Below are 23,401 nucleotides of genomic sequence, written 5' to 3' on the forward strand. Positions count from 1 at the left end.
TGAATCCGCTACACATGGAAATAAGATAAAGTCTAACAGAATCATAGAAATGCAGCAGTACGAAAAGTAATCAAAATAACATCCAGGACAACACATAAAGCCTCAAGCATGAGATAAAATAGCCTCATGTTACACCCAGAGCCTCAAGAAACATCCATGGTGTGGCTGGAATCTGCAGAGTTTTGAGCACCACAAAACTGTGAGCAGCGTTTGTTGTAAAGGAAGAACAGGGTTGCAGCCCTCCTGCAAAAAACCCGCCCCTGGCTTTGCAGAGAGCAAGGAGGGGGCGCAGGACCCTCCACTCGCTGATATTGGGGGGGGCATGCATGATCTGAACACGGCCCCCCTGCATCCCTGGGACCCCTTTCTCCCCACTGCACCCAAAGGGAAGAAACTCACCAGACTGCAGCAGGAGCCACCCAGGCAGCGAAGCTTGCAAAGGAGACACACCAAACATCCACGCCCCGCTTGCAGGAAGTGACTAGGGAGGGGGAGGGAGGGGCTTTGGATCGGGAGGACCTGGTCCCCCCCCCACCTTTCTTTCTGTCCTCTCTAGGAATCCGGTTCCGTTCCGTGTCACCCTGGCGAAGCCAAGCGCCCCAAGCTCGCCCTTCCCCTCTGCAAAGCAGGCGCCCAGGAGGAACCCCGTGCGCTGCGTATTTCGGGGTACCCTCCTGGCTGGGCTCTGAGCTGCTCCCTCCCTTGGCAAAAAAACAAGAGGGAAAGCTGGCAGGGGGAGGGAAAGCACAACCCGCGCCCTCCCCCCTTGGCTAGACATTGCGATCTACTCCCCCTTCCTTTCAAACCCATGCTTTAAATTTCCCCCATCATACAAAAAACCAGCATTTAGCAGGGCAGTGAATGGCTCATGATTCTTAAAAGCCTTTTCAGTGCTCTACTGATTCAAATTTAAGTCTTAAAAGATGACGGGCAAGAAGGATAAATGACGAAACAACACAAGTTTTCACCACGTATCTCCCAGGGGAGCCGCAGAAAACAAGGAGGTTGGTCAAGGGAGCCTCTGAGTTTAAGGACAAGGTTCAACCATTTGCTGTTCGCAATGCAATGAGTATTTGTCTGTGGATGTCTCTGTTTACCGAATCTAACATAAAGAACAGTACAAGAGGAGGGGGTAGAATTATCAGGGTCTGGGGCACCTGCACAGGAGCACCTGGGAAAGATTAGTAGGTGCCATGGCACCCGCATGTGCCCAGTTGGTGACCCCCTACAGCACTCGGTTGAACGCAAGCCAATTTCTCACGCAATGAATGTAAATAGTTCCTCTCCAGCAGGAGTCCTTTGGTCAAGAGTCTTTGCTCAGGCTACAGCTCTTTCCAGATCAGATGTAAGTTTTGTGCTCACACTGAAGAGTTATCGGAGTTGAAATAAGGCCCCTGCGTGAGAGGTACCCTACCTCAGTTCATGAAGTATCAATCGTTGTTTGGAAACTGCTAAATAATTTCCATTCTAGTTTTCTTGTGCCAAGGAGTTTCCTCAAGCTAAGCACAGGTATCAGTTCTGTAGGTAGAGTGACCCAGATTCCCCAGGATAGGTAGAAATGCCAGTGCAAAGACTCTAATGGGACAAGGCTTTTTAGCTTATAAATTTAATTCTTCCCCCTTTTCCAGGAATCCTCAGAGGCAGAGTATTCCATTAATGGCAGCCCAGAAATGAATTCATTCCCTGACCCATCCCACGAGAAGCCAGAGTCTCGGGAGCCTATATCTCCTTCCTTGAAGCCCAGGAAGACACCACTGCCACCTCAATCCACTGGTCCACAGGCTCCTCAGAGGACTGAGGGACTCTGGGGAGAAATCCTGAGCCTGAAACTCCAGATCCTAGGTCACCAAACATTTTTCGGCCACTGCCCCCCAGGCCTCCCCAGTGCCCCCTACCATATAAAAGCATTATTCAGAAGAGCTGTTTGCACAACACACTAAGGAAGATAATAACACAATAAATTCTAAACAGTAACAACTGCATATTTACTCAAAATCAAATGCACATAGTTTAATTAGTACAACACAAAACCAATGAACTTGATTATGCAATGGAAGTTCTTCAGAGTCTGAGAGTTGTGTACACTGCCACACCTTTGCTTCTTAGTGCCCCCCATTGGGCAGTATCACCCACTTTAGGGACCAAGAGGAAGCCAGTGGTTGCAGAGGAGGAACAGTCCTTTAACTGCCCAGGTGTGGCATTCAGGGGGGTGGGGCCTCAAGTCAGCCAATAGCAAACCAGATTCATGGGTAACTCCAGGCCACTGCTGAGATAACTGCTCTACCTCTGCTGCAGGATTGCAAGCTGTGGTCTTGAAGCAGACTCCTTTGTCCCTCTCCATGGTGCTGATTCTGCCTCCCCACCCCATCCTGATAGCTGAGGATCTGGGCGCTATGGAAGTCCTTTTGCTGGTGCGGTCATCAATTTCCCATGGACAGAACATCCATGTACTACTCACAAGGCTTTTCATTCTTCCACTCTCACTTTTCTTCAGCAGTATGATACAGCAGCAAAAATAGCTAATCCTATTCTAGGCTGCATCAATAGAAGCATTGTCCCCGGATTGAGGGAAGAAATAGTCATGCTCTAATCTATCTTGGTCAGACTCCCCTAGAGTTCTGTGTCCAGTTTTGGGCACTACAATTTAAGAAGGATATTGGCAAGCTAGAACATGTGACCAAGATGATCAAGGGCCACATGGAAGATGGAGCAAGCTTGTTTTCTACTGCTCCAGAGGGTAGGATCCAAATCAATGGCTTCCAGTTACAAGGAAGAAGGTTCGTACTAAACATCAGGCAGAACATTCTGATGGTGGATTCTCCTTCCTTGCAGGTTTTTAAGCAAGAGGTTGGATGACTATCTGTCATGCATGCTTCTTTTTTTTACAATAATTTTTATTAGTTTTCAATTACACTAATTCAATGAAAGCCTCATTATAACAATGCCAAATTATAATACAATTACTTATCCCAATCATTCAAATGCCAAATTATATCATTTAGGTGACCTCCCGCATACTAGAATTGATGGTTTGATGATTTACTTTATTTCTGCATTCCAAAATCTTATTCATCTCAATTACACCCCAGTTGAAATAACAATCCCTTCTACAACAACTGCAATATTTTTTTTTAATTCTTTTTATTACAACAACTGCAATATTAACAACATCCATTCGTGTTAATATCAAATTATTTATAAAGCTGTAAGTGAAGCATTCCAACTATGTCCTCCTGTGTGTGTAAGTTATTCTGTCCGTGTTCCTTCCTGTCCTTGTAAAATATTACATCTATCTTTCCCCAGCCGTTGCTGCTCTCCATCATGCCTTGGGAGGAGCTAATATCCCATTGTGGTTTCAGAAGGAACAGTGTAATTTTTGCAGCTGCTGTCAAAGTTGCAGAACAGTGAATCACGGGACGGAGAAATCTCCATTTCTCCGTCCCGTGATTCACTGTTCTGCAACTTTGACAGCAGCTGCAAAAATTACACTGTTCCAGTAAATATCCTGTTTCGCCTTTTTTCTCTCAGCCTGGGAGGGAGAGTGATCTGACAAACTTCAAATAGCTCAGTAATGAACCTTCCTTGGCAAGTCCACAGATTCCTTTCATCTCTCCATTCAGCCAAAAATAAGCAAATATATTTCCAATTAAATTAAATTCCAAGTCTTTTTAGCATTCAGTCCACAAATAATAGAGAATAGGAAAGTCAGCTCTAAATTTCCATCATAAACCTTCTGCTGAATAGAGCTTTCCTTTTTCCTTCTTTCTTTATAACACACACAGTTCCACTTGGTATTATACTCCATAACTGCAATCCAGCTTCACCTATACATACATAATTGAACTAGCATTTCAGGGAGGGTTGCCAAATCATATCTGTAAAAAATGAAACTTTATTTAAAGACCATAGACTCCCCTCTCCCCACACCATCGTTTACACTGATTGAAGTCAGTCTTCTTTCAGGTTCAGACCTTAGCAGCCTTGCACCTGATTCAATTGCACAGTTTATGATTACATCTCTTCTCGCACGCACCTGTACTGTAGTCCAAATTAAACTGTAATTAACAGTAGAACCTCTGCTTCCTAATGGCGGCATAGGAGGGTCATTGGCAGGCAAAGTTCTTTTGCACTCCCTGCCTCCCGCATTCCATGCCGGAGCAAGAGCTATGTACAGAGACGAACTGTGAGTGGAGCCTGTTCCCCCCGCCCCTGGGGGGAATTTGCAAGGATAATTACCCTCAATCATCCTTATTTTTCCTTCAATAACCATCTCCCGCTGTCGTGGGAGCTGCCTCCATTAAGGCAGAGCAGCACCAGAAGCCATCTGCCATGCATGCTTTAGTTGAAACTCCAGCACTGCAGTGGGTTGGACTAGATGGCCCCTGTAGCCCCTTCCCACTGTGTTTCTATGATTCTCCTGGTATGCAATCTTTAAGTGGGACGATCAAATTCTCCTCTAGGGCATATTTATTCTTAATTGGATCCTCTGGTTCCCAACAGCTGATCAAATCTTTTTGAGACGATTTGTTTAAGCTCCTTTATGTTCTCCTCTTTAGAGTCCTTTTATATTTCTGGGATCTGGCCTCTTTAAAGTGAAGAATTAGCGGTGATAAAATCAGGTTGTTAAAAGACTCATACTGGGAAAATTCCTTTGGAAATCAACATAGGCTTTGTGCGATGTAGCAGTGAGGGAATTTGGGGGGTCCTAAAGGATAGTAATACTCTCTGAGCTTGATTGTAGTAGTTTGAAGGATCCACGTTGATTAAGTCTATATGAGCACTTGATCCCCTGATAAAGTCCTCATATGTCTCTTGGCCAGTTGAACTGTAGTCCAGGATAGGACCCAGAATATACTGTATTTTTCCATGTGTAAGAAAACCCCATGTTTAAGACGACCCCTATTTTTTTAACCCAAAATTAAGAAAATGCACTATGCACTATCCGTGTATAAGATGACCCCTTATTTTAACCTTGAAAAATTTAGGAAAAAATATGGTCTTATACATAGAAAAATACGGTAGTAAGGCTAACCTTATTCAATAGAAGCACTAAATGATGTTGTTCTTTCATTTCACTGTCAAGCTTCTGCCTTATAAACTCTTGTGATTTAGAGCTCATTTCCTGAACCTTATCTTTGGCTCTCAATGAGTTGGGTAGAAAAGGTTTTATTGATGTCTTGTGACTTATCAAGTCAATCTCCTTTCTGAGTGTCTCTGTAAACCTGTTGATTAGAGTGTCCATTTTGAAATGAACTTCTTTCTGACAGAAAAATGACAAACTAGAACAACTTTTTATGTGTATGTGATTTTTATACTATTTTATTTTGTTCTACTCAACTTTGTTCTAAACTATTCAATTTTGTAATTGGTGTTTTTATCTTGATACTGGTCACTGACAGTAATAAAATGACTACTGCTACCACTACTGGTATGCATTCTCAGATGCGAAGTTAGAGTTTCCTTCCAGGTGAAGCTCTTTCCACATTCCAAACACTGATATGGTTTTTCCCCTGTATGAATTCTTTGATGGGGAGTGAGACTTTCCTTCCGGGTAAAGCTTTTTCCACATTCCAAGCACTGATATGGTTTCTCACCTGTATGAATTCTTTGATGGGCTGTGAGATGGGGCTTCTGACTAAAGCTCTTTCCACATTCTAAGCACTGATATGGCTTTTCACCTGTGTGAATTCTTTGATGGAAAGTGAGAGTTAATCTCTGGGTGAAGCTCTTTCCACATTCCAAACACTGATATGGTTTCTCCCCCGTATGAATTCTTTGATGGTTCGTGAGACTTTCCTTCTGGGTGAAGCTCTTTCCACATTCCAGGCAATGATATGGTTTCTCTCCTGTATGAATTCTTTGATGGGCTGTGAGATTGGTCCTCTGACTAAAGCTCTTTCCACATTCTAAGCACTGATATGGTTTCTCCCCTGTATGAATTCTTTGATGGAAACTAAGAGTTAATTTCTGACTGAAGTTCTTTCCGCATTCCAAACACTGAAATGGCTTCTCCCCTGTATGAACTCTTTGATGTGTCTTAAGGATAGCACTCTGACTAAAGTTCTTCCCACATTCCAAGCACTGAAATGGTTTCACCCCTGTATGAATCCTTTGATGCGACTTAAAATTGGATCTCTGATTGTAGCTCTTTCCACATTCCAAACACTGATATGGTTTCTCCCCTGTATGAATTCTCTGATGGGAAGTGAGACTTTCTTTCCGACTGAAGCTCTTTCCACATTCCAAGCACTGATATGGTTTCTCCCCTTTATGAATTTTTATATGAGATCTGAGACTCTTTTTCTGGGTAAAGTTTTTCCCACATTCCAAACACTGATATGGTTTCTCCCCTTTATGACTTCTTTGATGGGTGGTGAGATGGGCACTCTGACTGAAACTCTTCCCACATTCCAAACATTGATATGGTTTCTCCCCCGTATGAATTCTTTGATGAGTGGTGAGACTTTCCTTCCAGGCGAAGCTCTTTCCACATTCCAAGCACTGATATGGTTTCTCCCCCGTATGAATTCTTTGATGGGAAGTGAGACTTTCCTTCCAGGCGAAGTTCTTACCACATTCCATGCACTGATATGGTTTCTCCCCTGTATGAATTCTTTGATGAGTGGTGAGACTTTCCTTCCAGGCAAAGCTCTTTCCACATTCAAGGCACTTATATGGTTTCTCCCCTGTATGAATTCTTTGATGGGTCATGAGACTTTCTTTCTGCGTGAAGCTCTTTCCACATTCTAAGCACTGATAGGATTTCTTCCCAAAGGGATTTATTTGAAGGGAAGTGGAATGGGAGCTTTGACTAAAGTTCCCTTTACACTCCGTATATTTACATTGCTTCTCCATTGTGTAGACATTGTCATGGTCTCCCTCGTTTTTAATTTCCAAGTCATTACCACCTGCAACAAAGAGAGAAACAGATTACAGACTCAGGAAGAAATGCAACCCTCGGTTATTGAACAATGCTAATTAATGCTTGGGACAGAGGAAGAAGAGAAGGGAATTAAATGTAAGGTCTTACAACCGGCTTCACTGCTTTTGTCGACAGGCGTTAATCGGACCTGAGTGTCAGGAACGGATCAGCAATAAATCACATGGAATAAATGAAGTAACCTTTTAATGAGAACAAACAGGCTGCTCAGTAGTGTCAGGCCCAGTGAGCACAGAAACAATTCCCAGTAGACTATGCCACTATGAGGAGGTCATAACAACTTCAAGTCCCTGCCTTCCCCTAACTGACTAAGCCTCCTCTTCTCATGGGTCCTTCCCTTCCACCAGCACAACTGTCTCTGCTCCTTCTTCTTCATACCTCTTCTAGTTCAGAGAGATGAGGGGGGTAAGGGAGCTTACCACAGCAGGAGGGCGACACACCCTGGCTTCATCACCAGCCTGACTTGTCTGTGCCTCTTGGCCTCCCTCTTCTTCAGCTTCTACTTCCGGACTCCTCTCTGCCACAGACTCCCCCTGCTCACTAAAACCTGTTACTTCCTCAGCTTCCAACACCTCCTCCTCCCAAGCTCTTCCTCCTTTCCCTCTGACAACCACCACTCCCCGGGCTCTGAGCCTTATTCCCTTGGGGGTTTCCCACCTGGTTCCTCCCACCATTCCTCTACATCCAGCCAGTCCATGACAGTGGGATTTGAAAAGCCTGGTTCTATTCTGGGACAGATTTTGTTCTGCAGAATCATGGAATTCACACCATACCAATGTCAGTCATCTCTTTTGTCAATGAAAAACTGACAGAAGCAAAAACAGAAACAGAAAACGTGACAGAAGTTTCTTCAAATTCCAAAACATCCCTGAAGGCCCAGATAGTTCAGACCAGCCCAACCATGGTTTTAAAAGGCAAAACCGGAGGAAGAATATTCAGAGACAAAAGAGTAGATAGCCCTTCATTCAGGGTTCACTGTGAGGGTGTCAGAATCGCAGATGCTGTAGGTGGTGCTGTTGAGCTCCATCAAAATATTGGAGGTCCATCATATATAGATACGTATTGAATTTCAAAACACATCATGATCCAACAGGGAGCCTTACTGAAAGAGTTCATGATCCCACAATTCTCCTCCATGACTTCTTTATGCAGAGCTTTCTGGTCGGGATCCAGCAAAGCCCACTCCTCATCTGTGAAACGAACAGCTACATCTTCAAAGCACACTGGACCCTAAAAGAAGACGAGAAAAGTCTTCCTCTTAGACGGCCAACAGATTATCTACAACAGTGTGCTCTGCTGCTTTCTGCCTGTTCATTGCTGTTCTGTTTTAATGGGATTGTTTTGCTGTACATTTTAATTATGGATGCACATTTTAAGGTCTTAACGGAATTGTTTTATTGTGTATTTTAATGATGGGTATTCATCTTTGTGTAAATGGATGGAACTTCATCTGGTGTTCTTCAGATCATTCTCTCTACTCAAGCATTGCACCCTTTCCTCTCCCCGTCTACTGTTCTGGAGCGGGGAAACATTCACCATGCCCTAAAGAACCAAGTACTTGCAGATCAAGCTATGTCATGCAAGGGACTGTATCCAGAGAGGACTCATAAATGTGTCCCACATGGCAGGGAAGGAAATTCCTGCTGATTTGTTGTTGTCTAAAGTTGTTAACAGAGAACAACTGGATGTATATGTACATAGATTGCTGATGTACTAGATATTGCAATGGTTATCATGAAATGGGGGAGGATATTAGTATTTCACTCCTCCCATTGCAAGGATCATCTGATTCTATTGTTTACTTTCTGTTCTGTGAAAAAGGAAGCCTGTCTGTGTGACTTCCATCTCTGGTACTATTGTACCTTTTCTTTCTGCTCTGTCTTGCGACAAGACAGGATGTCTGTATGAGGGCTGCTCCTCTCATACATGTTTGGTATGTTCTTTAATCTGTAATTAGTAGAAATAAAGTAGGTATGCCCAGATACCTCCTCTCTTCCGTCTGCGCTACTTTTACTCTGCTAGACAGGGTGCTCACAAGAGAGCAGCTGTGAGTCCCACAACACCAGGACCCCTTTCCGGGAATGCTGCATAGCTCTTCCAGTTGCCGGAGGTGGTCATGGGGCCTGCAGGAGTGTTCCATTAAAGCCAACTTCAGGGGTGCAGGGGGCCACAAGGAGGGGGGAAGCCCTATAATGCAACTGATGGGACTCGTGAGGTGAATTCTGGCCATGGTTTAATGGTTTGTCAATTGTTTAGAAGCTTATCTTAGTATTAAATGTTAAATTGATAAATAAAACTGCAACGACTGATAAATAATACTAGCATCATTCAGAAAGCTGGTGAACGTGAGGTGGTTGTTCATAATCCTCAGTACATAAACCTTCTGGAATGGCCTTTACAGCCTTTGTTAAGGACAATTTTGATAGAAGTCAAGAACAGGAGGAGAGAGAACCCTTGGTGCCCCATCTCTAAACCTCTTTCCCAAAAATCCTTCATTCTCCCTACCTGATCTGGCTCCAGAGCTGCTGTTTCTCCTCTGCCACCATGCAAAGATGGATGGGGAGGTCTTCCTGGCATCATTCTGTTACCTGTGAGAGGCAGAAGTAAGTGGCTGGCCATTAGTGTATGTTTTTCTTAGCAGTGAAGCAGTACATCTCTAACTACAGGTGGGCCTCAGAAAAAGTCTCACCTACTGAATGAATTTTGGCATTTGAGCTCCTGGCCCCAAGTGTCCTTCCCCAAAAGATGAAAAGAACCCACAGGTTAGTTTCAAAATTCACAGAATGTGACGAAATGGAGAAAAAGCTCCTTCCTCCTTACCCAGTGGTCTTTCTTTCGTGTCCAATGGAGTCTTCTCTTCCTCAGTGGAATACGGGTCCATTTCTGCAAACAGATCCTTTTCATGAAAAAGCAACAAGGATTGAAAACAGAGAATGGAGAGAAAGAATAGAAAAGGAATGGGAGATGCACTTTAGGGTATCAGATATCATTCCTTAGGTGCTTTCCAAAAAAGGTTGGGGAGTTTCAGGATACTCTCTCTCATGTTCAGAGCCCGAGAGTATCCAGAGGACAGTCTCTCTCACCTGCTGCTCTGCCTGCTTCCTCTCCTCTGCCTGACTCAGGAGGAATCCTTCGGCCAGGGCCACTGCCTGGGAACTGGTCTCTGCTCCACATTCCCGCACCCAGCTCTCCATCTCTGGTGGAAGGACAGCCAAGAACTGCTCCAAGATCACCAGGTCCAGCATCTCAGCTTTCGTGTGCCTTTCTGGCTTCAGCCACCGACGGTCAAGGTGGTGGAATCGGCTGCAAACCTCTCGAGGCCCTTTGGCCTCCTGGTAGCAGAACTGCCTGAACTTTTTTCTCTGCGCATCTGAGCTGAAGGTGTCCTCCTCACCCAGGATCTTCTTCACAGAGTTTTCCCAGAATCCTTCACTGCTCCCAGTGGTGATGGCATGGCCTCTTCCTGCTTCAGGGCCAGCTGAGTCTTGCTCATCCATCTGGGCTCTCAGGAAGCCTCCAAGAGATCAGAAGAAAGCCCTTGTTCTTCTGCCACGTTCCGTCTGTCCTAAGTGTGTGCAAATCCTACAAAGCAAATACATTGTTCTGTTATGAAACTGATACATGGCCACAGGAATGACAAATTTCTCTGAGCAAGCATGGATTAGTCTTGTCAAGAACCAGGGCTGGGCTGGACTACAGCCCAGACTCTGAACTGCCTTCAAAAAAGGAGAAGGAGAAGTCAGCATCTAGTCCTCCTAGAAGAAAAGTTACTATACAAAATCTGCAGGAAACCTTGGAAATTTCTGTTGGATGAAACCCTCTTCAGCCACAGCAGGTTCTGCACCCTTCCTGCCCTTTGACCTCCTCCCCAAAGAACTCTCTTCCATTGTCTCCTGAGAAGAGACAGAAGCCAGCCAACCTGCCAACTTTGGGGTCCTCTAGGGTTGCTCTCCCTCCCTCCCCCGATTCAGGGCCCAATTCTTTCCTGCTTCTGCCTCAGTTTCTAGCATTTGGATTCTCCAATGTTCTCAAGACACACTACTGGGGTGGAGTCCCTTTTTCTTAGGCTTGAGGGCCAAAGAACAGTGCTAAAAAGCAAGTATAGAAGGGCTCACATTCCTGCTGTGTCTGTAAGAACCCCTCTTCAGCTGCTTCCCCTTTTTCTGGTTTTGTTTAAACCTATTCCTCAGACACTGACCTCTAATAATGAACCATATGTTGTAGATATTCCCATAAACATATTGTGCTATTTCTGTGATATACAAATGACAAGAGAAGACTCAGTCAATTTCTTTGTATCTTTTCTTATTCCTAGTTTTCTCCTTTTGTTTAAACCCACATGCTCCCATGAGGTATTTTCCCTTCTAGGCCCCTCAGAGCCAGAGCAGAGTGTGGGGCTGCAGTGCCTCTGAGACTCCAGCAGAGGGCGGGAGCCTCTCCCTCTTTCTGATTGGCTCCCAGCCCTTTTGGAGGGAAATTCCGAGGAGGGAGAGAGTTTGACAGAGCCTGATCTGAGAGGGGAGGTGGGGATTTTATTATTGTATTATTATTATTATTATTATTATTATTATTATTTGGAGAGGTTCTGTCTGAGGGAGAACTGGCTCTGATCTGAGAGGGGAGATGGGGATTTGGAGAGGGTTTTTCTGAGGTGAAGGAGCCTTGCAGCAACTTAGATAGGAATATGACCCAGTGGAGGGTCTGGGGAGAGTATTGAGACAGGATTTAATTTGGAGGTCTGAGTCTGAGGAGGCAGGAGAGCAAGGAGCTGTGGGAAGATGGACTAAACCAGGGTCTCCTTCCAGTCAGGAGGGGAGAGATCTGCTAGGAAAAGAAGATCCCCCTCCAAACCAAGAACAAGGCCTGCGAGGATCCCCTGGGTCTGTGGGAAATCCCTCAGGAGTGGGATGGCTAAGAGAGAGGCGGACGGGGGGGGGGGGGGAATGCGCCTCGCTCAGGAACCAAAGTATTAGGCAGAGAAGAAAGCTGTGCTGCATTAAAAGTAACTGTAACCCCGGTCATAACTAGGTAAATGAATGAGAGAAGGTACAGAAACCAAGTTAAGCCTTTTACCTCCTATTGTAGAACCATTTCTATCATAAACCAAGAACTAAGACACTGTCTGACCTCTAATAATGAACTATATGTTGTAGATATTCCCATAAACCTATTGTGCCATTTTTGTGATATACAAATGACAAGAGAAGACTCGGTCAATTTCTTTGTATCCTTCATTATTCCCATGATTGTTATTATAAAACTCAATTAAAACTTATTCCAAAAAGACAACATACACTCACAAGCACCCCCAGTGCTGCATCTGCATAGCAGGATGAGACCATAGAATCCAGAGAAACATTTGTAAAGGGTGCTGAGCGCTGCTGGGAGAGGTTCCCTTGGAGTGGCTAGGCAACCGTCCTCCTTGCCAAGGAACTCGGGAATTATAGCTGGTGGGAAGAGGGTCTGCCAGTAACTCTCAGCACTGGGGGGGGCCTGCCTCTTTCACCCCCACCCATAGCTGTCAAGCATCCCTTATTTGGAGGGACAGTCCCTTATTCCAGCGCCATGTCCCGCTGCTGTCCCTTATTGATGGATGTCCCTTAAATGATGTCCCTTAAATTTCAAAGGAAGCAGCTCCTCTCCCTCCCTCCCTGCCAGCCAGGGAGGAGGGATGCTCCAACTGTGTTGCTTGGCTGTGTTGCTCACCCAATAAGAAGTCTAAGAACAACTGGGGGGTGGAGCTTGCATGCCTTGTGCTGATCAAATCGGCTGCGTTGCCTGGGGAATCGCCTTTGCTCAGCGCTTCCCAGCCGAGAGGTGACGGTGGTTTTCCTTGAGGCTTCGTTTGGCTGCTGGCTGGGCTTTCTGCCTTTGGCTCAGAGGGGCTCAGAAGTTGAACATACCTATGCTGAGTGCTCGGATCGGAATTGGATGGATATGTCATCGACTGCCCACTCACCCTTGCCGGCGAAAAGGTTTGTCTGGAACCGGGGCACATGGTGGGGGGAAAAGAAAGAAGATCTCGTGGGAGGGGGGGGCTTTTGAATTTCTTTTGGAGGCTCCTTCGATTGACTTATGGGGGAAAGAAAGGAGCTGGTTGACTAAAATGGTGGGTGACTGGCAATTTCGTGGTGGGGGGGAGGCTGTGTGTGTGTGGCTAGTTAATGCAAGCTGAGGGGGTTTTTGAATGCTGGACGGCATTTTGTTGCACGTGCTGCTGCAAACTTTGCAGTGCAAAGCCAGCCCGGGGAGCCATCTAAAGTTGAGGCTGCATAGGCCTTGTGGTGCATGTGATTCAGATTCTATTCATTGAACCTCTGGTTACAAAGTTGGTTGGACAGTGTTCTTGAAGCTACCAGCATGAGTTTGACCAAACTGCAGGAGGACAGGAAGACTGGAGTCCCTGGAACAGGTGAGGCTGCAGGTCCCTTATTTTGGCTGCTGATCCCTTATTTTCAAGGCTGCTGGTCCCTTATTTTCAAATCTGTAAGTTGACAGCTATGCCCCCATCCCTCCCAAGGTTCCCTCCATTCCCAGCAGGGCCTCTCCTGCTGCCTTGGATTCCTTGGGTGGGGACACCTCTGGTGGTTCTCTGTTCAGGGCTTCCTGGTCAGTCTCAGAAGACCATTTGGACACCTGAGAGGCTGCATGTCTGAATGGGCGCACCTGGGTCAGCCAGGAGTCTGGATAAGACCCCTGTCTGATGAACGGGTGGTGGGGAAAGCTTTCCTTCTAACTGGAGGACAAGGGAGGGTTCGCTTGCATCTGGATCATTGAAATGGATGCAGAAAATCAGTTTCTTCCAAAAGTGCCTGGATCTGGTCAGCGACCACTTACTCAAGAACTTTGCTGAGGAAAGGGAGCTTAGCCACTGGCCAGGAGTTAGTTAGGATATCTGAATCCAGGGAATTCACCCCGCCTCCTCCAAGCAGGAAGGGAGCCCCCACTCCTGCAGGGAGGCACTGACCCCTCCCTGGCCCAGCCAGCCCCCCCCCCCTGCTCTTTCTCATCCTCCCAGAGGGGCTAAGACTGATCCCAGCACTTAGTCCGCATCCTCCAGCCTGACGGACTGAAACGCAACAGGACTAGACTGGGCTCTGGCCCCCCAGGAGACGCCTCGGCTATTGCAGCAAACTCAAGTCTGGGAGGATGAAAGGCATGGCTTCCCCACAAAGCGGTGAGCAGCCTTTGCTATGAAGGAAGAACAGGCTTGCAGCCCTCCTGCAAAATGACCCGCCCCCTGGCTTTGCAGAGAGCAAGGAGGGGGCGCAGGACCCTGGGGGGCACGCATGATCTGAACACGGCCCCCCCCTGCATCCTCGCCTGCATCCCAAAGGGAGGAGAGAGAGAGGAGACTCACCAGACTGCAGCAGGAGCCCCCCAGGCAGCGAAGCTTGCAAAGGAGACACACCAAACATCCACGCCCCGCTTGCAGGAAGTGACTAGGGAGGGGGAGGGAGGGGCTTTGGATCGGGAGGACCTGGTCCCCCCCCCCACCTTTCTTTCTGTCCTCTCTAGGAATCCGGTTCCGTTCCGTGTCACCCTGGCGAAGCCAAGCGCCCCAAGCTCGCCCTTCCCCTCTGCAAAGCAGGCGCCCAGGAGGAGCCCCGTGCGCTGCGTATTTCGGGGTACCCTCCTGGCTGGGCTCTGAGCTGCTCCCTCCCTTGGCAAAAAAACAAGAGGGAAAGCTGGCAGGGGGAGGGAAAGCACAACCCGCGCCCTCCCCCCTTGGCTAGACATTGCGATCTACTCCCCCTTCCTTTCAAACCCATGCTTTAAATTTCCCCCATCATACAAAAAACCAGCATTTAGCAGGGCAGTGAATGGCTCATGATTCTTAAAAGCCTTTTCAGTGCTCTACTGATTCAAATTTAAGTCTTAAAAGATGACAGGCAAGAAGGATAAATGACGAAACAACACAAGTTTTCACCACGTATCTCCCAGGGGAGCCGCAGAAAACAAGGAGGTTGGTCAAGGGAGCCTCTGAGTTTAAGGACAAGGTTCAACCATTTGCTGTTCGCAATGCAATGAGTATTTGTCTGTGGATGTCTCTGTTTACCGAATCTAACATAAAGAACAGTACAAGAGGAGGGGGTAGAATTATCAGGGTCTGGGGCACCTGCACAGGAGCACCTGGGAAAGATTAGTAGGTGCCATGGCACCCGCATGTGCCCAGTTGGTGACCCCCTACAGCACTCGGTTGAACGCAAGCCAATTTCTCACGCAATGAATGTAAATAGTTCCTCTCCAGCAGGAGTCCTTTGGTCAAAAGCAGGGGTCAGCAATTTTTTTCAGCTGGTCCACTGTACCTCAGAGCTTGTGGGGAGCCGGACTATATTTTGGGGGAAGAAATGAAGAATTCCTATGCCCCACAAATAACCCAGAGATGCATTTTAAATAAAAGCACACATTCTACTTGTGTAAAAACACTGATTCCCTCGGACCAGATTTAAAAGGCGATTGGGCCAAATCCGGCCCCCAGGCCTTAGTTTGACTACCCATTGTCAAGAGTCTTTGCTCAGGCTACAGATCTTTCCACATTAGATGTAGGTTTTGTGCTCACACTGAAGAGCTATCTGAAGTGAAATAAGGCCTCTGAGCGAGAGTTATACCCCAGTTCATGAAGTACCAATGGTACTTTACTGATGGTAAAGGTGGTGGAGTTGGCTGCAGTCTTCTCGGTCTCCTTTGGCCTCCTGGTAGCAGAACTGCCTGAACCACTGGCTCTGCACATCTGAGCAGAGAATGTCCTTCTCACCAAGGATCTTCTGCACAGAGCTTTCCCAGAATTCCCCACGGCTCCCAGTTTTGATGGCAACATCAAAAGACAACACGCCCTCCCAGATCCCCATATGCGAGGCATCTGCAAAGCAGGATCAACCCACTTTAGAATCCTAAGAAGAGGATTTGGGGATGCTCTTCCTCACTGAAGGCGAGGTTGCCAGGGCAATGCTGGACACCTGAGACCTGAAATGGTCTAATGGCCTGGGCACATGGGGCCACTCCAAGGTGATGGGGGCTCTTTCCTGGGATAGGAGGGAGAGCAGCTCTTGAGGACCCCAGGATTAGAAACCCCCCCCCCTCAGCCTGGTGTGAAAATTGTACTCAGTCAACCACAGTTCTAAATACCTTCCTTGACCAAAAGCACCAAAAGGCAGGAGCAAACAGGCAGATTCATCTCACAGAAATCCCTTCATTTGCCATCACATTTGGTGGGGTCACTTCCCTTCTAGGAGGGCTAGACACGGCCTGGAATCAACCCCCCACTGCTCCCAGTTTGATGGCATGGCCACTTCCTGCTTCTGGGCCAGCTGAGTCTGGCTCATCCACCTGGGCTCTCAGGAAGCCTCCAAGATATCAGAAGGAAGGAATCCCTTTTGTCTTCTGCCCAGTTCTGGCTGTCCTAAGTAGATGGACCTCTACTTATTACAGTGTTTACGACCTATTTTGACGGGCATTAATGATCCTAGCCCAACTGAACTGGCTGCCAATTAGCTTCCACACCCAATTCAAAGTGCCAGTTTTGGCCTATAATGCCATTACCATTATTTTTATTATTTCTAACAATTCATGAAACCACAGTAAAACTAACAAACATTAAAAACTTCCTTATCTAAAAGTCAGATAGTCATTTATTTTCTTAACATCTAACAAGAGGGAGTTCCACAAGGCGGGTGACACTATCAAAAAGGCCCCCTGCCTTGTTCCATGTAACCTCACTTCCCACAATCAGGGAACTGGCAGAAGGCCTTCAGAAGTGGAACTCAGGGTCCGCGTTGAACATATTAATCAAAGTCTCTGAAAATTAAATTCATATACAGCCATTGTCTGGTTTCTCCCCACTGTGACATCTTTGATGGCCTATGAGACTGGTCTTCTGACCGAAGCTCTGTCCACATTCCAAGCATTGATATGGTTTCTCTCCTGTATGAATTCTTTCATGGACTATGAGATAGAACGTCCGGGTGAACCTCTTTCCACATTCCAAGCACTGATACGGTTTCTCCCCTGTATGAATCCTTTGATGGGAAGTAAGACCTTCCTTCCAGGTGAAACTCTGTTCACATTCCATGCACTGATATGGTTTCTCTCCTGTATGAATTCTTTCATGGACTGTGAGATTGAACTTCCGACTGAAGCTCTTCCCACATTCCAAGCACTGATACGGTTTCTCCCCTGTATGACTTATTTGATGGGTTGTGAGATGGGAACTCCGACAGAACCTCTTCCCACATTCCAAACACTGATATGGTTTCTCCTCTGTATGAATTCTTTGATGAGAAGTGAGACTTTTCTTCCAGGTGAAACTCTTTCCACATTCAAAGCACTGAAATGGTTTCTCCCCTGTATGAATTCTCTGATGGGAAGTGAAATCCTTTTTCTGGGTAAAGCTCTTTGCACATTCCAAGCACTGATACGGTTTCTCCCCTGTATGACTTATTTGATGGACTGTGAGATTGAACTTCCGACTGAAACTCTTCTCACATTCCATGCACTGATATGGTTTCTCCCCTGTATGAATTCTTTGATGGGAAGTGAGACTCTCTTTCCGACTGAAGCTCTTCGCACACTCCAAGCATTGATAGGATTTCTTTCCCAATGGATTTCTTCGGAGGGAAGTGGAATGGGAGCTTTGACTGAAGTTCTCTCTACACTCAGAATATTTACATGGCTTCTCCATGGTGTAGACATGGTCATGGTCTCCCTGGTTCTTAATCTCTGATTCATCAGCATCTGCAACAAAGAAACGGATCACAGCCCCAGGGAGAAACACAGCGCTCAGTTATTGATCTTTGCTAATTAATGCTTGGGACACGGGAAGAACTGAACTGAATTAAAAATAAGCCTTACAACAGGCTTCACTGCTTTTGTTGACAGGCATTAATGAACATATGTATGGGAAACTGAGTGTCAGGAGTGGGGCAGCAATAAATCACACAAAGTGAAGTTAACTCCTTATGAGAAGCAACAGGCTGCTCAGAAGTGTCAGGCCTAGTGAGCACAGTAATACTTCCCTCTGGGTCTGGCCCCTATGAGCCAGTTGTGGGGACTGAAGGCCCTGCCTTCCCACAACTGACTAAGTCTCCTCCTCTCCCAGATTCTCCCCAAGGGATCTTTACTTCCAAAACAGACATCATGATCCAACAGGGAGCCTTACTGAGAGAGTTCATGATCCCACAATTCTCCTCCATGACTTCCTTATGCAGAGCTCTCTGGTCAGGATCCAGCAACGCCCATTCCTCGTCTGTGAAACGAACAGCTACATCTTCACAGCACAGCAGACCCTAAAATAAAAAGTGAAAAGTCCCCTTCTTAGACAATATACTGATTATCTACTACACATTGCTCTGTTGTTTTCTGCCTAGCTGCCCCATCTCATAGCCTCTTTGCCTGCAATACTCCTTTCTCCCTACCTGATCTGGTTCCAGAGCTGATGTTTCTCCTCTGCCTTCATGTAAAGATGGAAGAAGAGGTCCATCTTTATGGTTTGTCAGCTGTTGAGAAGCCTATCTTAGTATTAAATGTTAAATTGGTAAATAAAACTGAAGCTACTGATAGATAATACTAGCAGCATTCAGAAGGCTAGTGAACGTGAGGTGATTGTTAATCATTCTCAGGACATGGCATGGAATGGCATTTTAAGCCTTTTGACAGAAGTCAAGGAGCTTCTTTGCCCGCAATGCTCCTTCTCCTTACCTGATCTGGTTCCAGAGCTGATGTTTCTCCTCTGCCTCCATGCAAAGATGGAAGAAGAGGTCTTGCCAGCATCATTCTGTCACCTGTGAGAGACAAAGGGAGGTGGCAGGCCATTAGCACATGCTTTTCTTCGAGGTGAAGCAGTGCACCTCTAACTACAGATGGTGCGCTCTATGCGTGGGTACCTTTGAAGGGGACTCAGAAACTAATACAGAATGAGGCTACCAGACTGGTGACTGGAAGCAGCTGCTGGGACCATATATCACTGGCCCAGAAAGACCTACACTGGCTCCTAGTATGTTTCCAAGCACAATTCAACATGTTGGTGGTGGCTTTGAAGCCCTAAACAGCCTCGGCCCTGTAGACCTGAAGGAGCGTCTCCACACCAATCGTTCAGCCCGGACACTGAGGTCCAGCTCCAAGGGCCTTCTGGCAGTTCCCTCACTGCGAGGAGTAAAGCTACAGAGAACCAGGCAGAGGGCCTTCTCTTAGCCCCAAGTGTCTTCCTCCAAAAGATGAGAAGAACCCACAGATGAGTTCCTAAATCCATAAAATGCAACCAAGGGGAGAAAAAGCTCCTTCCTCCTTACCCAGCGGCCTCTCTCTCCTGACCAACGGAGTCTTCTCTGCCTCAGAGGAATCCAGACCCATTTCTGCAAAGATAATCTTTCCCTGAAAGAGCAACAAGGATTCAGAACAGAGGATGGAGAGAAACATTAGAAAAGGAATGGCAAAGGGAAAACCATTTGGGGATGCTTTCCGAAAGCTTAGTAGAGGATTTCAGGATACTCTCCATTCTGTTCAGAGCCGCTTGGGAATATCCAGAGGCAAGTCTCTCTCACCTGCTGCTCTGCCTGCTTCCTCTCCTCTGCCTGACTCAGGAGGAAACCTTCGGCCAGGGCCACCGCCTGGGAACTGGTCTCCGCTCCACATTCCCTCACCCAGATCTCCATCTCTGGTGGAAGGACAGCCAGGAACTGCTCCAAGACCACCAGGTCCAGCATCTGAGCTTTCGTGTGCCTTTCTGGCTTCAGCCACCGACAGGCAATGTGGTGAAGTTGGCTGCAAACTTCTCGGGGTCCTTTGGCCTCCTGGTAGCAGAACTGCCTGAACTGCTGGCTCTTCATATCAGAGTGGAGGGTGTCCTCCTCACCCAGGATCTTCTTCACAGAGCTTTCCCAGAATCCCTCACTGCTCCCAGTGTTGATGGCATGACCCCTTCCTGCTTCTGGGCCGGCTGAGTCTTGCTCATCCATCTGTGTTCTCAGGAAGCCTCCAACATATCGGAAGGAACCACTTGGCCTTCTGCTAAGTTCTGTCTGTCCTTATAAAAGCGGCTAGCAAATCCTACAAAGGAATACGTCTTTCTTGTATAAAATTGATATTATTATTATTATTATTATTATTATTATTATTATTGTTATTATTATTATTATTTTATTAAAACCCTATAATTCAAAGTTCAAGGTGTTTTTTTAAAAATAATATTGACAGCATCATCAAGTACCTTTTCTAATGAGTCTGGCATCTTTTTTAGGGCCGGACGATGCCTGGTTTTCAACATTGTAGTACAGTATATCACCAGCTAAGCATCCCAATACGGTGGTACCTCGGATTAAGTACTTAATTCGTTCCGGACCTCCTGAAACTGTTCTTAACCTGAAGCACCACTTTAGCTAATGGGGCTTCCTGCTGCTGCCGTGCTGCCGGAGCACGATTTCTGTTCTCATCCTGATGCAAAGTTCTTAATCCGAGGTACTATTTCTGGGTTAGCGGAGTCTGTAACCTGAAGCGTATGTAACCCGGGGTTCCACTGTATTCCGGTTTTAAAACAGCTGCAATGGTTGTCCATTCTATTGAAGGGGCTCCCCTGAGGGTTCACTTAGACCCCCCCCCCCAAATCTGAAGAAGCGCCTCCTTCCCTTCAGACCCTCTGGGGTGGGGAGGCTGGCAGAGGGGAGCAGGGCGGCCCCAGAACGGGCATCCTGGTGGGAGTTCCTGGGCTGGGGAATACCCTCCCCACCGAGGCCCCCCTGGCCCCCGCCCCTCTTTCCCAAGGCCTCTGACCCCACAGACAGGTGTTTCCAGGACCCCAACTCCTCCTGGGGCATTCTGGGAGTCTGGGAAGGGGAGCTGCTGAGAATGTTTCCCCCTGGCTGCCATCTCTGCCCATCTTTCCCTCCCTGAAAGGGGCTTCTTTGCCTGCCTGCATCCCAGCATCCCCAGGGAGACCAGCTCGCCCCCTCCCGGGCTGTGCAGAGGAAGGAGGGGGGCAGGACCCTCCTCTCCCCGACCCCCTCCATGCACCCCCCCCCGCTGCAGCCCTGGGACCCCTTTCTCCCAAGGGGGGGAGAGAGGAGGCTCACCGCATCCCGGAAGGCGCCCCCTTGCACGGGGCGGGAGGCAGGAAATGACGGGAGGGAGGGAGGGGAGGGGCCTTGCGGGGGGGAGGGCCTGGTCCCACCCCCTCCTTCCTTACCTCTACTCTCTAGGAATCCAGCTCAGTTCCCTGCAACCCTTGCAAAGCGGAAAGGAAGAATCAGGGAGGAGCCCCGCCCTTGGCCCCCGCCCAGAGAGGTTTCTTTCGCGGGGGGGGGGGGGGACGGCAGAAGTGGGCAGAGGACAGAAGGGCTCCCTTGCAATCCCTTGGAGGCTTCCTGAGAGCCGGACTCAGCTGTCCCTGGAGGGGAAGAGGCAATGCCATGGAAACGGGGAGCAGGGGGCGATTTTGGGGGAACACCTTCCTGACTAGGCGTTCGGCCAGGCAATGTGGACGGTGACCTGTTGACTCTGCTCTCTCCCCTTTCCCCCTTTTCTGGTTTTGATTCAACTAATTCATGAACCAGGAACTCGTACACTAATAATGATCCAGCTGTTGTAGACATTCCCATGAACTTATTGTGTGGTTTTTGTGATGCACAGATGACAAGAGAACACTCGGTCTATTTATTTGTATCCTTTATTCCTCCTGTGAGCCTTGTTTATAAAACCCAATAAACCAGAATTCCAAAAAGGAAGGAAAAAGACAACACACACTCCCAGGTCCCCATCTGTGCTGCATCTGCAAAGCAGGATTATCCCACTTTAGAGAGCATTGGCTTCCTCCTACCTAAGAATCCTGGGATCTGTAGTTTCTTAAGGATGCTGAGAGCTGCTAGGAGACACCCTCCAAGTGCGCTTTAATAATCTGTCCTTTTTGCCAGGGAACTCAGGAATTACAGCTGGTGGGGAGAGGGTCTCCCAGTAACTCTCAGCACTGGGGGGGGGCCTGCCTCTTTCACCCCCATCCCTCCCAAGGTTCCCTCCCTTCCCAGCAGGGCTTGGATTCCTTGGGTGGGGAGACTTCCAAGAGTTATCAGCAAGGCTTTCTGGTCAGTCTCAGAAGATCATTTGGACACCTGAGAGGCTGCATGTCCAAACGGGTGTACATGTGTCAAAGTCTGGCGAAAACCATGTCGGATGAAGGAGTGGTGGATGGTGAGGAAAACTTTCCTTCTAACTGAAGAACATTGGAGCGCTGGAACTCACCATCACAACAGAAGACAACGATGGCTGTAGCTTGAATTATTGGCGGCCACCCTGACAGAGCCAAGTGGGGCAGCCTGCCCACTGGCACAGCCATCGCCCCACAAGTGAGCCCCGAAAGAACGAGCTCCATTGGCCCCATGCCCTCAAGGCCCCGTTCCTCCTCCCTGGGGGTGCCCTGAGGACTGGCTGCATGTAGACAGACATAAAAATACACAAACAGTGAAAACGGAAACCTGACTCATGCAATAAATAAATAAGGAAGATGGAGGACCGAGAAAAGAAAAGGCTTCTTCTGCAGCGCAGAGTTAGACCTGGTTAGGGCGAAGAAACAAGCTGGGAGATGGCTGCAGTGGAGGAAAATTATGGTCGAATGCAAGCAAGACTGGTGAGGGTTCATCATGGAGCCTTCCTGGTGGCCGGGAGGGAAGCAAGGAAGCAGACTTTGCTGTCTCAATAATGCTCCACTTTAACTGTCATTAACCTTTTAGAATGTATTAGGCATGGTTTCTGAGTGTTCTGCATTTGTGAATCTGCCCCCCTTACGCTGCATTGCATCTCTCCTTACCTGACCCTGAAAGTGGAACAAATGGCAGGATGTTTTAGCAGCAGAGTGGAAATCAGCTCTCCGTGAAGCTATCTGAGACCCAGGAAGAGGATTTGCGGATGCTCTTCCTCACTGAAGGCGAGGTTGCCAGGGCAATGCTGGACACCCGAGACCTGAAATGGTCTAATGGCCTGGGCACATGGGGCCACTCCAAGGTGATGGGGGCTCTTTCCTGGGATAGGAGGGAGAGCAGCTCTTGAGGACCCCAGGATTAGAAACCCCCCCCCTCAGCCTGGTGTGAAAATTGTACCCAGTCAACCACAGTTCTAAATTCCTTCCTTGACCAAAAGCACCAAAAGGCAGGAGCAAACAGGCAGATTCATCTCACAGAAATCCCTTCGGTTGCCATCACATTTGGCAGGGTCACTTCCCTTCTAGGAGGGCTAGACACGGCCTGGAATCAACCCCCACTGCTCCCAGTTTGGATGGCATGGCCACTTCCTGCTTCTGGGCCAGCTGAGTCTGGCTCATCCACCTGGGCTCTCAGGAAGCCTCCAAGATATCAGAAGGAAGCAATCCCTTTAGTCTTCTGCCCAGTTCTGTCTGTCCTAAGTAGAGGGACCTCTACTTATTACATTGTTTACGACCTATTTTGACGGGCATTAATAATCCTAGCGCAACTGAACTGGCTG

At 47.6% G+C, this 23,401-nt stretch overlaps 3 protein-coding genes across 12 annotated transcripts in view; 1 reads left to right on the forward strand and 2 right to left on the reverse strand.

The window, feature by feature from the left end:
- LOC308459772 (uncharacterized protein) overlaps window positions 1-22,025 on the reverse strand; it is a 71,267-nt gene extending 49,242 nt beyond the window's left edge. For 2 of the 10 annotated variants that reach the window (XM_080975426.1, XM_080975432.1), the window contains exon 1: window positions 14,301-16,416. Coding sequence is in view for 4 of the 10 variants with exons in the window: in XM_080975430.1 (XP_080831556.1) it covers window positions 10,024-10,437 (414 nt within the window). In the remaining 6 variants the exon portion in view is untranslated. Of the gene's footprint in view, window positions 1-399; window positions 612-10,023; window positions 10,523-11,138; window positions 12,414-12,730; window positions 12,977-14,300; window positions 16,417-21,894 lie in introns of those variants that run through there. The other 8 variants (XM_080975424.1, XM_080975418.1, XM_080975430.1 and 5 more) reach the window with 7 other exon arrangements.
- Window positions 1-23,401, forward strand: part of LOC308459830 (uncharacterized protein) — an 89,495-nt gene that overhangs the window by 306 nt on the left and 65,788 nt on the right. The gene's annotated exons all lie outside the window — the stretch shown is intronic.
- On the reverse strand, window positions 16,550-20,708 carry LOC308459810 (uncharacterized protein). The gene is made up of 6 exons (XM_080975520.1): window positions 20,145-20,708; window positions 19,480-19,984; window positions 19,228-19,309; window positions 18,638-18,720; window positions 18,099-18,225; window positions 16,550-17,674 (listed from the first exon to the last, which is right to left on the reverse strand). The coding sequence occupies exons 2-6, from the start codon at window positions 19,891-19,893 to the stop codon at window positions 16,752-16,754; spliced, it is 1,629 nt and encodes a 542-aa protein (XP_080831646.1). The 5' UTR covers window positions 19,894-19,984; window positions 20,145-20,708; the 3' UTR covers window positions 16,550-16,751.

The sequence above is a fragment of the Podarcis pityusensis genome, assembly GCF_964106645.2.
Source record: "Podarcis pityusensis genome assembly, chromosome: 12".
Lineage (NCBI taxonomy): Eukaryota > Metazoa > Chordata > Lepidosauria > Squamata > Lacertidae > Podarcis > Podarcis pityusensis.